The sequence below is a fragment of the Leucopleurus acutus genome (assembly GCF_964270905.1).
Source record: "Leucopleurus acutus genome assembly, chromosome: X".
NCBI lineage: Eukaryota > Metazoa > Chordata > Mammalia > Artiodactyla > Delphinidae > Leucopleurus > Leucopleurus acutus.
The window spans coordinates 26256592-26271618 of NC_139148.1; the positions used below are offsets into that span (position 1 = coordinate 26256592).

Consider the following 15027-nt stretch of genomic DNA (forward strand, 5'->3'; position numbering starts at 1 on the left):
CCGTGAGCACCACCTGTCCCAGCCCCGGCCCTGCGGCAGGCCGACTTGGCCGCCTGGTTGCCGGGCCCACGTGACCTGTCGCGCCGGCCACCGCCTCCGCCGCGCCCAGGCCCCGCCCCCGTGACGTCTAGCTACCTCAGATTGTCTGAATGTTCCTTCTCTTTCCGCTTTCGGTAATTGGTCGGCCAGGCAGACAGCGCCCCCCCTCCGCCCCGCCCCCGGAGTCGTGGGGAACGCTGGTGGGGGCGGGGCCTGGGCTGGAGGGGCGGGGTGAGAAGGCTCCGCGCCGGTAAAGGGGCCGCCCGAGCGCGGTCCGAGCCATCTACTGCTGCCGGTCCCCCGGCCCTTCCGACTCGCCGCCCGCCCCTTCGCCGCCCGCCGCCGTCACTCAGGGAAACGGGCTGCGACCGCCCGCCGACCACAAGCTGGTTTCATGGCAGCCGCGAAGAAAGCAGTTTTGGGGCCGTTGGTGGGAGCAGTGGACCAGGGCACCAGCTCGACGCGCTTTTTGGTGAGCCCGGGGTGCCCCTGAGTAGGTGATGAACCGGGGCGGGAGCCTTGGAACGCCGGGGCTGGGTGTCGCGTCCCCATCCCGTTCTTCCCACGGCCCGGGGCCCCGGCCGCCAGGCAAGAGAAGGAGGCCAAGAGCCCCGGAGCGGGACTTGCCACGCTGGAGCTGCTCCGCCCGGGCCTGGGGGAACGCGGCCTCTCGCGACCCCCGCGGCTGAGCTGAGCAGCCGTGGCCTTGAAGGAGGAAACGGGCCGCCTTCTAATGGGGGGACTCCTCCCCCGAAGGGAGCTAGGACTCGTCGAGCGTCCGTGCAGAGCAGCCCGCCTGCAGCCAGGGACAGGTGGCCACATTGACCGCTGCTGCAGTCTTCCCCAGAAGCATTTGGCCTGCCGGGGGCAGGACGTCCTTGGATGGGGGAAGCTGTGTCACGGCTGTGGTAGCCTAACAGCGTCCTTTGGAGCAGTGGAACGAATATAGTATTAGCGTGATGATGCCTTGTCATTCTCTCCCACAGACATTGCAGAAGGTAGAACGCTGAGGCGGGGGGCGGGGGCCGGCGAGTGGCAGAGCACATTAGGAAAAAGTCACACTACACTGCTTTTACCAGAGTCTTTATTTAATTTCGAAGATTCGTAAATTTCATTTCTGATACTTTGCCCATTACAAAGATGACTGTCCTCTCTGCGCTTCACAGCGTAAAGCGGCAGGGAAATTCTATTTCTCGTTTTATTTACCATGTCTGACAGCAGAGTTTTGCCATAATGGAGTGCTATTTAAGTGACTTTCTGCTGATTAATTTGTTTTGGGCAATTAGGAAACTTGCTCTTAAAGTGATCTAGCACTGACTTCAGTAAGATAATTTAAAAGTAATTTTAAAAAACTATTGTTGTTTAAGAGCCCATGCTTTCAGTGGACATTTGACTAATCTGGCAAGTTGATGTAAATATTTAATGACTACTTAGCTCCCTCTTCACTTCTTTGTCTCAAATCATGTTTTCATGCATTATTTAGTATGTATATATACTGTATGTATACATTGTACATACAGTATATATATATTTTTCAGAGCTCTGTTTAGTTGACCACTTGACCAAAACCTGCATTTGCACCTTCATTTTTTTTTTTTTAGTGAGTGAGTATTTTTGTGTTTTTCAAAAAATAATTAATTTATTTTTGGCTGTGTTGGGTCTTTGTTTCTGTGCGAGGGCTTTCTCTAGTTGCAGCGAGTGGGGGCCACTCTTCATCGCAGTGCGCGGGCCTCTCACTATCGCGACCTCTCTTGTTGAGGAGCACAGGCTCCAGACACGCAGGCTCAGTAGTTGTGGCTCCCGGGCCCAGTTGCTCCGTGGCATGTGGGATCCTCCCAGACCAGGGCTCGAACCCGTGTCCCCTGCATTGGCAGGCAGACTCTCAACCACTGTGCCACCAGGGAAGCCCCTGTACCTTCATTTTGATACTCATCTCTCTTGTCTAAAGTCAAAAGCCTTCAGTCCAGTTTTAGCTTGGTTCTTATTTAATGACTTACCTTGGTTTGAGCTGCCAAGACATAATTCTACCGTCTCTTACACTGTTTACCTTCTGATCACCCAGGGCAGGTTTCACTATGTCTTATTTTCATGTAAGTGTCTATAAAGTAATCCAGAATCATAAGTAAGAAACTTAGCCTACCTGGATTTGATTAATAAAATACACAATCATCACTACCATCTTCCCAAATTAAGAAAGACCATCAAGACAGTGCGCTGTTCGTTGAGTTTTGAAGCCGTATTCAAGAATTGCCCACACAAATGCCTCCAGGGGCCAGGCAGGTAGAGGGAGGAGGGCAGACTGGAGAGCAGACTCAGGCTAAGGGGAAACCTGTAGCTGCCAGGCAGGAACACTAGCCCCGTGCTGCCAAATCTTCAAATTCTTTAAGAAAAGCTGGTAGTCTAGAGTTTTCAGTGAAATCTTCCTGTTCTTAAATGTTGGCAACTAGTTCCTAATGGATTGTAGGGGCCAAACCAAACATGGCAGTTGTTCTCAAGTTTATGCAGCCTTTGCCCTCTATGAAAGTGGGTAAAATATTTCATAACTCTGTAGGCTGCCTTTTTAGTTACCAGCCTGACTGTGCCTTTCTTCCTTTTGACTTTTCACTGTTGCTCTCCATATAGCCCAGCAATCTTCTTCATCTACTGCAGGTTGTTCCTGGTCCCTCAGATTTTGTTGCCCAAGAGGCATCTTTCTGCATTGGTGGGGAAGGAATGAAAACTTAGTATCATCACAATCAGTTGTTCAGTGTCATGAGCCTTTAAAAAGTTGGGTGCTGTTTACTGTGGCTTGATCTCAGTGAGTAAGCTAAGGTGCACATTCAGAAGGTTCCTGTCCTGCTTATAGAATGATGTTTAGAAGTTGATCAATAAAGTTTCCTGCTGCTTGAGAAACAACTACGCAAGAAAGCTTCAGAGGTAAATAAAAGACTACCTGTGTGAAGGGATCCTGTGTGAAGTAGAGAAAAACTTGGGAATGGTTTAGAAAGGGTTTTTTTTCCCCTTGGTTATAAGGAAAGAGGTTTGCTAAAGCACTCCCTACAAAATACAGATAATAGACTTGCTGAATAAGTGCTTCAGTCACAAGGTGATTCCCAGGAGTTGTTCTAGTCATATTGTTCCACATTGTAATTATGACTCAAAAATATTTGCTTACCTTCTCAGGAAAGAATACAGCAGGTAAGGACTGTCATAAGGAAGCTTATAGACTGAAAGGTACTAAAATAATTTCCTGACCATTATTCATTGAATTGTCATATCTCATTCAACATTCACAAGACCAATAACCTTGCTAAGTTTTCTTTTCCCTTTTTCTATGCCAGCTATATTGGCTTTCTCCCATAAGGGACACAAGATTTCTTTATTCATGTTCTTTCATCCAAGGGAAATGCTTCCTCCCTGTGAAAATTTCCCATATCTGCTTCTTGAAATTGTGCTCTACCTCCAAATTTTACTCCAAATTTTACCTCCAAATTGTACTCAACTGCCATCTCTTGGTAGAAGTCTTCCTCAAACCCTTAGTCAGAATTTCTCCCCCTTTCTATAGCATTCTTTTTTATTTGTTAATAGCTCTTAGCACCTACTTCGTGTCATTGTATATCTGCTATACTTGAAAGCAGGAACCTCCTTTTTAAGACTTGTTCATCTTTGCATTCCTTAAAATATCTTGGTCAACATGACAAATGAACATCTGTTTTATCTACAGGAGCACTTTATACATATTTGTTGAATAGATTTTTGTAGGTCAACTGAATTTTAAATCTGGTTTTCTTTTTTATCTTGTCAAAAAAATGTTAAAACTCTCTGACTTAGGTATGTTTGATTACTTAATTTCTTCTCTTTTAGTAGTAGACCTGCAATTTTAGAACGTGTTCGTTTCTTCCTCTAGTTGTCAAAGACTTAAATCTTGGGATCCTATGCATATGTTTTGTACCAAAGGAAAATTTCCAACTTGTCTGATAGGAAAGTGAACTGGGCTTGGCATGTGTTTACCCAGATTGCAGAGTAGGAACTTCTTGGAAAGAGAATTAGTGTAACAGGTTTCAAGGAGGAGCCGTTTCTTCGTAAGACAAAAGCTTCAGCTTAAACAGTCAACTTCCTTCTTTAATTTGGTAACTTTATTTTTTCCCCATTAAGTTGACTGCTAAAAAAAACCCAAAAAACAAAGGATTAGAATGTGTTGTGACTTGCAATGTGTCAGGCACTGCATTGAGGACTTTTCCAGCATTATCTCATTTAATCCTCATAACAAATATGATGTAGGTAGTATTATTAAGCTCCTTTACCCAGATGATTAGACTGTGCTGAAGAGTGTGCCCAAGGTTACAGAGTAACGTGGAACTGGGATTCAAGTCCAGGTCTGTCACAGTCAGAAACCTATCCTCCTAACACCTCCTGCCTTAGGCTCCCGAGCTACCTGAGTACAGTCAAACCTGGGTATCTAGGAGACTGGTTCCAGGACCCCCGTGGATACTAAAATCCTAGGATGCTCATGTCCCTTATATAATAAAATGGTGCATTATTTGCATAAAACCTATGCACAGCCTTCTATATACTTCAAATCATCTCTAGATTACTTAAACCTAACACAATGTAAATGCTATGTAAGTAGCTGTGAATACAATGTAGATGCTATGTAAATAGTTGCTAGGCCCAGGGCAAATTCAAGTTTGGCTTTTTGGAACTTTCTGGAATTTTTTAAAAAATATTTTTGATCTGTGGCTGGTCGAATCTACAGAAACGGAACCGTGGATATGGAGGGCTGACTGCACTGTGAAGGGAAGATGGGAGGCTGGGGAAGGCCATTTACCACTTCTGATTATGGTCACAGATGAATCTTCACCAAGCAAAACGTAGTCACACACAGGTTTCACAATATGTAAAAAAATGTTGCCTTTGAAAAAGTCCTGCTGGTTTGGATCATCTTGTGACTCAGATTAAGCGGGGCCTGGGCAGGGCTTAGGTGTAGTCACCATGGATAATGGTTGCGTAACCATTTTGTTCCAATAGCCAGCATCTATGAAGAATGATCTGAATTGTAGCTCCGTGCTTATTTTGGCAGGAAACATTGCCTTGACCCCGGTTGTCTCATCATACTTAGAGATCTCAAGGTTAAGGGATAGATTTCCGCTTTCTTTTTTCATTTATGTATCCAACACATAAGTATTAGGCACCGATTAAGGGCCAGGAACTAATGAACAGTAAATTTGGTAAAACTAATTTGGCTCATAGCTCGAATGAGGCCCCTCTTATAATAAATGTAAATGTGATTCTTTTGTGTCCCCCCCGCACTAAGTTGGTTAGTTTTCTTGCCCATAACATTACAGACATGGCAAGAACATGTTCTCATCAGAGAGCTGCCACCCTCTCTTGTCCTCTTGTCTCATAAGCATAAATGTTTAGAGCCTTCAGTTTTGAGTTCCTTGAGGGGCAGAATGGTGTCTTTTTTCCCCCTCTCCAAAGCCTAATACAGCATCTGGCGTCTGGTCGGTGCTCATTACATGAATAGACAACAGCAGAGAGAGGCCTCCAGGGCTTGATGTGTTGACTAGAACTCTTGGACTGAAAGACTAGAAAGGGAGAACTTGCGGGGTCTTGGAAAAAGTTGAATTTGGCAACTATAGCTATGTTAGATGTATGAATATGCTGTTTAATATAATTTCCTTTTTTAAGAAAAATATAATGCCATTTGCTGTGTTTACTTCTGTGGCTTGTTGGAAGATGCCATTATGCCTTCTGTGGTCAAGTTTGCAATGTAACATGTTTGTAGCTAATATTTTTATTTTAGGTCCTGCAAATTTACATAATGTTTTAGAGATGGAGTTTATATTCCTGAAAAATGTCTTACTTATCACACAGTAAAGCTGAGTGTGGCATGAGTAGGCTAGTGGGGAAACCACGTGGGGAGGGAAGTGAATGCATGTTTATGATGGGATGGCTGAGTTAGTCATAGGGTGAGTGAGGCAAGCGTGAAAGACAGTTACTTAGTAAGGACTGCATTTCGTCTTCATCTCTCCACTACTCCCCTTCTGCTGAGACAGAAGGCATGCGTTGTTTCAGAAAGTCCTTTTAAAACAATTTTTATAGAAGTAATTTTCCTTGTTTCTTCAGCTTTTTAACTGTCCCCCTCCTCCAAATCTGGAATTGACCATGATTTAGGCACAATGGTAAATATAGAGCTAATGACTTCTAATTCTAATTCTCCTCTTATAATAGAAGTAGTAAGAGTAGCAGTAGTAGTAATAATCATAATAAGTAGCAGTAGTAGCAGTAGTAGTAGTAGCAGCAGTAGTGGTAACATCTTTTGGGCTTATGCTATGCTATCTTTGGGTTTTGGGTTTATGCTATGCGCCTGCACTGTGCTGAATTCCTTTCCTATGTGAAGTTGTTTCTTCAGTTTTTAATTGCCCTCCCCCACCAAAAACAAAATCTGGAACTGAGACAGGATTTGGGCTTAGAGATGAATACAGAACTGGTGATTTTTTTTAATTAATTTTTTTTAATTTATTTTATTTTTGGCTGTGTTGGGTCTTCATTGCTGCGCGCAGGCTTTCTCTAGTTGCGGCGAGCAGGGGCTACTCTTCGTTGTGGTGCACGGGCTTCTCATTGCGGTGGCTTCTCTTGTTGCGGAGCACAGGCTCTAGGTGTGTAGGCTTCAGTAATTGTGGCACGCGGCCTCAGTAGTTGTGGCTCGTGGGCTCTAGAGCGCAGGCTCAGTAGTTGTGACGTACGGGCTTAGTTGCTCCGCGGCATGTGGGATCTTCCCGGACCAGGGCTCGAACCCGTGTCCCCTGCATTGGCAGGTGGATTCTTAACCACTGTGCCACCAGGGAAGCCCACTGGTGACTTTTTGAATCCTAACTCTTATCACTTATCTGCTGTGCTGGTGGTAGTAGTAATAATAGGAACAGTAATAAAAATAGTACCAGTTGTAGCCACAACAGTAATGGTAACATCTTTTTGGATACATGCTGTGTGCCTGCCCTCAACGAAATACTTTTCATACATTATTTTTTAAATTATATTCTATATATTTTCGATGTTTTAAATGAAAAAATTTAAAACACACTGAAAAGTAAAAAGACAAACGTAATGAATGGCTGTGAATCCATCACCCAGATTTAACAATTATTCATGCTTGTCATATTTTCTTAATGTAGTTTTTTGGTGAATTTAAACCTGGAGTCAGCTATTTTTCCAAATATTTCTCCAAGTTTTCCTTTAGTGATTAACCATATTTAGAGATGAAATTCTGAGTTCTAGTGTTGGTCACTGTCGCAGAGATGTCACTGTTTCTAGGCTCTTTCAGGGGACAGATTTTAAAAGCCTCAGTTCATATTGATATTTCCAGTTCTAATTAACTTTACAGTTCACTTAAGTTCTTTCATTTTATATTTATTTCCTCTTGCACTGAAAAATCTTGGTTCCTGACAATATTAGCATACATTATTTTATTTAATCCTTTTACAGATGGAAAAGTCCAGGCTTAGAGAAGTTAAAGTCAAACAGCTGACATGGGCAGGGCTGGGCTTGACCCCCAGCCCCAGCTCTCCCAAGCCCATGCTCTTTGCCTCCATGTTACACCAAGCATAACGTTCTCAACTGCCTTTTCCGGCCCACATGAAATTCTAAGACTGGATCTCTTGTTTTTTAATTGACATATAGTTGACATATAACGTGGTATAAGTTTAAGGTGTCCACCATGTTGTGTGATACATTTGTATATTGCAGTACGGTTACCACCATAGCATTATCCACGTAGCTCTACCATGTCACATAATTATCATTTATTTTTGTGGTGGAAATAATTAAGATCTACTCCCTTAGCAACTTTGAAGTTTATGATACATTACCATTGACTATAATCACTCTGCTGTGCATTAGCTCTCCAGGACTTATTTATCTGCTAGTTCCAAGTTTGTACCCTTAATGGATCTCTTTCTTTAAGCTTATGACCTAAAACATAAGCAATTGACTACTGGGTATCTCCACTTCTGTGCCGAGTTACACCTCAAACACACGTTATCTAAAATGAAATTTGCAATCTCCTTACCCCCTTCTGTACCCTAACTACTTCTCCTTGCCCTACCTTTGTCTTGTAAACACTGCCTACTCTAACTTGTAACCTGTAACCTGTCATCCTTGAGTATTCCTCCTTTTTTGTCACTCCTCCCCATCCAAGCCCTTGACGCATCTGTTTGCTTATACCTCCTAAACTGAATCTCTCTCAGCAATGCACTTCATTCAGTCCCCACTGCTGCTGGCCTCCAAGTGGAGCCCTCTAGGTGTCTTACCTGGGTCACTGCAGACACATCTGCAGCTGCTCTCCCTGCCTCAGCCTAGCTTCCCCACCGTTCCCAGTCCCACTCGGACTCCCTTGTATTCAACCTTAAGTCTTAGCCTGGAAGTTACCTCTTCTGAGAGCCCTTCTCTGAGCCCACCAGTCTGGGTTGGATGTCCTACCTCCTCGTTGTAGCATAGGCAGCCCTGTGTTAGAAAACTCCTTTATATTCACTGCCACTTAATGAAGGAAAAAGTCCTAATTAGAATCAGTCTGATTTTGTACTGGAAAAGCTCTGCATTGGTATTTAGAAAACCTAGAGTTTAGCCCTGTTTTGTCAGTATTATCCGATCTCTTGGAGCTCCCTTTGCAAATTAAGAGAGCATTCCATTAGGGCCATGGGTTTCAGTGTGTGTTGTCATTTTGTTTTTTGCCTTGGAACTCCATTGTTAAGCTCTCTTCTGGAAGCTGAAGTCAATAAAATGTGAAATCTAAGGGAGGGCGTGGTCCAGAGCTCCCTGTCCTTCCCTCTCAGCTTCTGACGGGTCCTAGAGATGCGGGCAGCACACTTTGAAAACACTAGCCCAGAGGAACTCTAGGATCTCTTCTAGATCCCATAGACTCTTGTGTCTTAAAGTATTTCTTTAAATTAATTTTCTTAAAGAGAGTTTTCTGTTCTGTGCCGTTGTGAGTCTGAAGTTCTAACTAATTTTTAAATTAGGTGAATTTCAAACTTGAAAAGGGAGAAAAACATGAGCATCTGTAATTCTGGGGTGTTTCTTCCTTGCCATCTAATGATTTTTAGACAAATGACTGTGCTAGACCTTTTATAAAGCAAACTCTGTAGCCACTGCCATCTTTCATAGACAAGGGCTTTTGAAATCTACTTGAAAAGAACCGACTAGCACTCTCTCTACTCGGCAATGTGTTCTCATATGGAGTGTCTCATACTCTTCAGCCATAGAGTCTTATGGAAACATCATTAGCCTGCTTTGTGTACTTGTCCGTCTGCAGCCAAATGGATAATCAGGAGGCTTCACTACAGTTCCTCACGTGAACCTAGATTTATGAGAAAAGCAGTACTCCACAACTTCACTGTCCAGTATGACAGCCACTAGCTGCAGGCGGCTATTGATCACTTTAAACGTGGTTAGTCTGAATTGAGGTGGACCATAAGTATAACATCTATACCAGATCTCAAAGACTTAGTACTAAAAGAGTGAAAGATCTAATTAATTTTATATTGATCACCTGTTGAAATAATTTTAGATATATTGGTTTAAATAAAATGTTATTAAAATTAATTTCACCTTTTTTTGTGTGTGTTTTTTTTTTTGGCTTCATTGGGTCTTCGTTGCTGCGCGCGGGCTTTCTCTAGTTGCAGCAAGCGGGGGCTACTCTGTTGCAGTGCATGGGCTTCTCATTACGGTGGCTTCTCTCGTGGAGCACGGGCTCTAGGCGCGTGAGCTTCAGTAGTTGTGGCTCATGGGCTCTAGGTGCACAGGCTTCAGTAGTTGCGGCACGCGGGCTCAGTGGTGGCTTGCGGGCTCTAGAGCACAGGCTCAGTAGTTGTGGCGCACTGGCTTAGTTGCTCCGTGGCATGTGGGATCTTCCCGGACCAGGGCTCAAACCCATGTCTCCTGCATTGGCAGGCGGATTCTTAACCACTGCACCACCAGGGAAGTCCCCATTTCCCATTTTATTTAATAATTTTTTCCTAGTAAGTACCTGATAGACCACAGTTCTTTAGATATTCAGCAAATATTTACTGATTATCAAACCCTATGCCAGGCACTATTCTAGGCCCTAGAGATGCTTCAGCAGATAAAATGGGACAGTTGGAGTGGACATCCTAGAGACCTACCCAATGCTAAGTTGTAAATTACTGGGCTATTACATGGGCTTCAGCCAAGTGCCTTTTATTTATGATGTATCAAGTTAACCTTTGCCGTGTAAGATATTTTATCTCCTCAAAGGACTTGAGAATTTGCCTTCTTGCTTTCATTATGTTTATTACTTCCTCCCCCAAAAATGATGTGTGTGGTGGGGAGGGAGGGGAGCAGCAACCCGACCCACTGTGTGTTTTCCCTTATTACTTTCTTCCTTAGTCTGCATTCAGCAAGTAATTTTCTCCCACAGGAAACCTAGGCCTGGAAACACTTTCTTAATTGGATGTGACTTTACTGCTGCAATTATAGTGATTTTGGAAGTTAGTTTTAATTAAAATATGAATCCTTACTCTGAAAGACTAAGTAATTTGATACTTAAATATAGGTACACCCAGGTGAGAAATAAATATATCTGAGAAAAGGTTGCTAAGTTTTTAAGAAGTGTTGTTTTAGTGGTTTTAAATTTGTGGAGGCTTGTACTGCACTTCTTCTCTGGTAGCTTTCATTCATTAGTTTTAATGTTTTATCATCAAGGGTCAGCAATTCATGACAAGCATGTCACAGAGAGCACTCAGCTTGATGCCACGGCACTCTTCTTCCCCTGCTGATATGGCTCTACTTAGCTCTCCTAAGAGCTAGATGCATTGTTACACTTCCCTTCAAAGGAATTTACACAGTATACTTTCCTGCCTGGGCATCTATTGACTCCTGTCTCCACATCCAAGATAGATGCAGAATGGAACCATATACTATCACTATCAGCATTTGGCCAGCTCTCTTTTATTTTTGGTTTTCCTATTCTCTAAAAGAAATCCATACTATTAATTGGTTGATGTATTAAGTTTCCTGCACCTGGAACCATTTGTTTTAAAGAATGAGGAATTGCCTCTTTAGCTTTATCTTTAATAGATTTTCATTTATCTAAAGAGAAGTTATTATTTCTTAAGCTACCTTATAACTTACATGATTCTATCTGAAGAGAAAGTAGAACATCTTGTAAGGCATTTCATCTGAAATGATTTTTCTATCAGTGAATAAGAACTTCAGTTGCTGAATAACTTTTTTTTTTTTTTTTTTTTGTGGTACGCGGGCCTCTCACTGTTGTGGCCTCTCCCGTTGTGGAGCACAGGCTCCGGACGCGCAGGCTCAGCAGCCATGGCTCACGGGCCCAGCCGCTCTGCGTCATGTGGGATCCTCCTGGACCGGGGCATGAACCCGTGTCCCCTGCATCAGCGGGCGGACTCTCAACCACTGTGCCACCAGGGAAGCCCACTGAATAACTTTTAAACATCTTTGCTCTCTACCTGCATTTTTACACTAATATTGCAATATATTTTTCAGGTTTTCAATTCAAAAACAGCCGAACTACTTAGTCATCATCAAGTGGAAATAAAACAAGAGTTTCCAAGAGAAGGGTATGTTTCCTAATTTAATATGTAAATGTACATCATGTTTATTAGTCCATCTCACCCCACCTGCCCTGTGCTTTTGTAAAGTAAACGTAACCAAACACCCTCCTGAGAAGACGTGAGGGATAGGTATTAGTCAAAAAAAGAAGCAGTAACTTGGTAGCTCAGCAAAAACATGTGGATGATTGATGGCTTAGGAATTCAGTGACAAAAGGAAGCGATAATAAAGTAATAAAGCAAAGGAGTATTAGATATCAGAAATTCCACGTTGACTTTGAAATCATTTAGTCCTGTGTGTCCATCATTGCCAAACTGCTGCTTTGCTGATTTGCATGTAAGGGTTTTTTTCCTTAAATAAAGATATGTTTTTAAAAAACATTCATATATCTTATCATCTAATACTAAAATCATCCTTTTGGGGAACAATGTTCATATATAGTAATTATGATATTACTACTTATATATATGTATTATATAGTACATATATTATACAGTATTTTATTTAAAATTTGATATTCATAATACAGCCACTTTGAAAAACTGTGTGGCATGTTCTTATAAAATTAATCATACATCTGCAACATTCCACTCTTAGGAATTTATCCAAGAGAAATGAAAGCATATGCCTATAGGAAGACTTATCTACATGAATGTTTATAGTAGCTTTGTTCATACTAGCCCAAACTGGAAACCCCTCAAACGTCTGCCATCAGTAGAACGATAGCAATGAAATACTGTTTGACAGTTTTTCAAAAGTGACCTGATACATGCAATGACACGGTTGAATCTCTTTGATATCCTGGAGAGTGAAAAAAACTGGCCACAAAAGAATACATCCTGCATGGGTCTATCTGAAATTCAAGAAGAGGCTAAACTAATTAGGATGATGGAAATCCGAAAAGTAGTTGCCTGTGGAGTGTGTGATTGACTTGAAAGAGGCATGAAAGAACTTTTCTGGAGCAATGGAAATATTCTATATCTTGACTGGGGTGTTGGTTAGATTAGTATATACATTTGTTAAAACTCAACAAACTGTGCACTTTCAATCTGTTCATTTCATCATAAAATTTACTTCAATTTAAGAAAGAGAGGGAAAACAGTGTGTTACCAAATTTTCCGTTAAAAATTTTCTCCTATGTTTTAGAGAATTCCTTTGTTTAATAATAAAAGCTATTGATATGTTAGCAGCATTAGAATGACCGTCCACAGGCCTGATCCCAGTGCAATTTAGAGAGAGAATAGCTAGACTTGGAGGGACAAAAATTAGAAATATGTGGAAGGAGATTGGGTTTTGGAAAAAGAGAATTTAGAGACAGAACTCAAAGCTCAGGAAAGCCAGGCAGACCTGAGGAAGGCAGAGAAGAAAGGCATTTGGAATTCCCTTGCTACTTCCAGATTCTAGCGTAGGATTCTTTTAACTTGTGTCATTTCTACTTTTGCATAGAAAAAGTATGCCATTTGTTTCTCCCAGGTATTCTTCCTTTTCATTTATTATGAGCCATTCATCCTTCTGAGGTCCTTGTACCTTAACCATAATTGCACTGGGATTGGGTCTGAAAACTGGGACCAGTCACTTGTCTACATGAAATAGTTATTGGAAGGAATGTACATTTTTCCCCTAAATTCTAACAAAACATTTTAGGAAATAAAATGACAAAAGAGATTAGTATACTTATTTGACTTCTTAGAATTTGTTTTGCTTCATAAATAAATAAATACACAGATATATAAGTAAGTAAGTCAGTGTATCAAAAGAATAATATCTATATCTAGTCTGTTTAAAACTGACTAATGACTAGTGAAACATAAAGATAGTCTATCAGAATTCATCACACCCACAGAATATAAAGAATTGGGGAACCAGTTTCTTACTGGATTTGAAAAATGATTTAAAAATAGGTAGAATATTTGCTATTTGTGGCCTGGTATTACTTACCTCCTTTCAAATAATTAATTACTATATGAAGAATAATAAAAATGTAAAGTAAATAGGCTCTTCTTTAAATCATTTCTTTAGAATATTGGATGTGCTTTGCTTATCTGATTTTCTTCGATTTGTGCAGCCACTCCCTCATAAGTGAACATCTCTAGAGAAATAAATTATATGTGTCTTGCTCTCTTGTGGACTAACCAAATACATTCTTTTGTTTGAAGATGGGTGGAGCAGGACCCTAAGGAAATTCTGCATTCTGTCTATGAGTGTATAGAGAAAACGTGTGAGAAACTTGGACAGCTCAATATTGATATTTCCAACATAAAAGGTATTTTTCATATTTTACTCTATATATGATTATCTCAATTAAATTCATTCATCCAGCACATACTTGAGTGCCCATGCAGTGGCAAGCATTTCTTTGAGAACTGAGGATACAACAATAAACAGGAAGATTAGGTCCCTGTTCTCATGAAGCTTTTATTTTGGTGGGAGTGAGACCAACAGTAAGAGTAGATAAGTACCAGCTAATTTCAGATGCAGATAAGTTCCATACAGAAAGTAAAACCCAGTGATATGCTAGAGTGTGCACAGAGAGGCTTCCTTTAGATTGGAAGGCCAGAGAAGTCCTCTCTGAGGAGGTGACACTTTTGCTGCGGTGTCAAAGGCCAAAAGGGGCCAGCCATGCAAATATCTGGGGGGAAAATGTTAGAGGAAAAGAAAGCAACACATGCAAAGGGCCTGAGGTGGGAATAATTTTGGCCCATTCCTGGATCAGAAAGAAGGCCAGCCTGTCAAAAATACAGTGGAAGAAGGGTGACAGGTGAGGTTGGGTGGGTAAGGGGTTTCAGAAGGAACTGAAATCTGAGAAGTGGACGGGGCCTTGTCGGCCACAGTTAGGAGTTTGGATGTTATTCTTAGTATCACACGGAGCCATGAGAAGACTTTAAGCAAGGCCATAGGGGATGACAGGATCTGACTTGCAGTTTAAAAACAACTTCCTGACTGCTGTACGGAACACTGTGGAGAGTGAACAGTAAAGGCATAAGTGTGGACACAAGGAGACCAGTGTGGAGGCCGCCGTGGAAGTCCTGAGAGAGAGGACGATGACTTGATTGACAGTGGTAGCAGTGGAGGTGGGGAGAAAGGGCCAGAGCTTGCTGATGGATTGGATGTCAGGGTAGCAGAGAGAGTAGTGGGGTGGGGGAAAGAGATGGGTCACAGATGAGGCTTGGGGTTTTTGCTGGAGCTCCTGGATGGACAGGGATACCCTTTACTGGGGAGAGTAAGACTAGAATAAGGAACAGCTTGGGGAGGGGGGAGGTTGTTTGAAATCAAAGCACTTCACTTTTGAAATCTCCCTTAAGTAATTGTCTGAGAGTGTTAGGTTATTACAAGTATCTCCCTTTAATTCCTAGTAGTTTTAATAGAATATCTACCTGAGTTTGGCTTTGCATCATTCATAAGGGAGAAAAAAAA

At 41.9% G+C, this 15027-nt stretch overlaps 1 protein-coding gene across 4 annotated transcripts in view; it reads left to right on the forward strand.

Moving 5' to 3' along the window:
* Window positions 1–331: 331 nt before the first annotated feature.
* Window positions 332–15027, forward strand: part of GK (glycerol kinase) — a 78777-nt gene continuing 64081 nt past the window's right edge. For 3 of the 4 annotated variants that reach the window (XM_082865190.1, XM_082865191.1, XM_082865192.1), the window contains exons 1-3: window positions 332–511; window positions 11548–11621; window positions 13770–13876. In XM_082865190.1, the coding sequence (XP_082721316.1) occupies window positions 434–511; window positions 11548–11621; window positions 13770–13876 (259 nt within the window). In that variant the 5' untranslated portion in view covers window positions 332–433. The remainder of the gene's footprint in view (window positions 512–11547; window positions 11622–13769; window positions 13877–15027) is intronic. The other variant, XM_082865193.1, reaches the window with a different exon arrangement.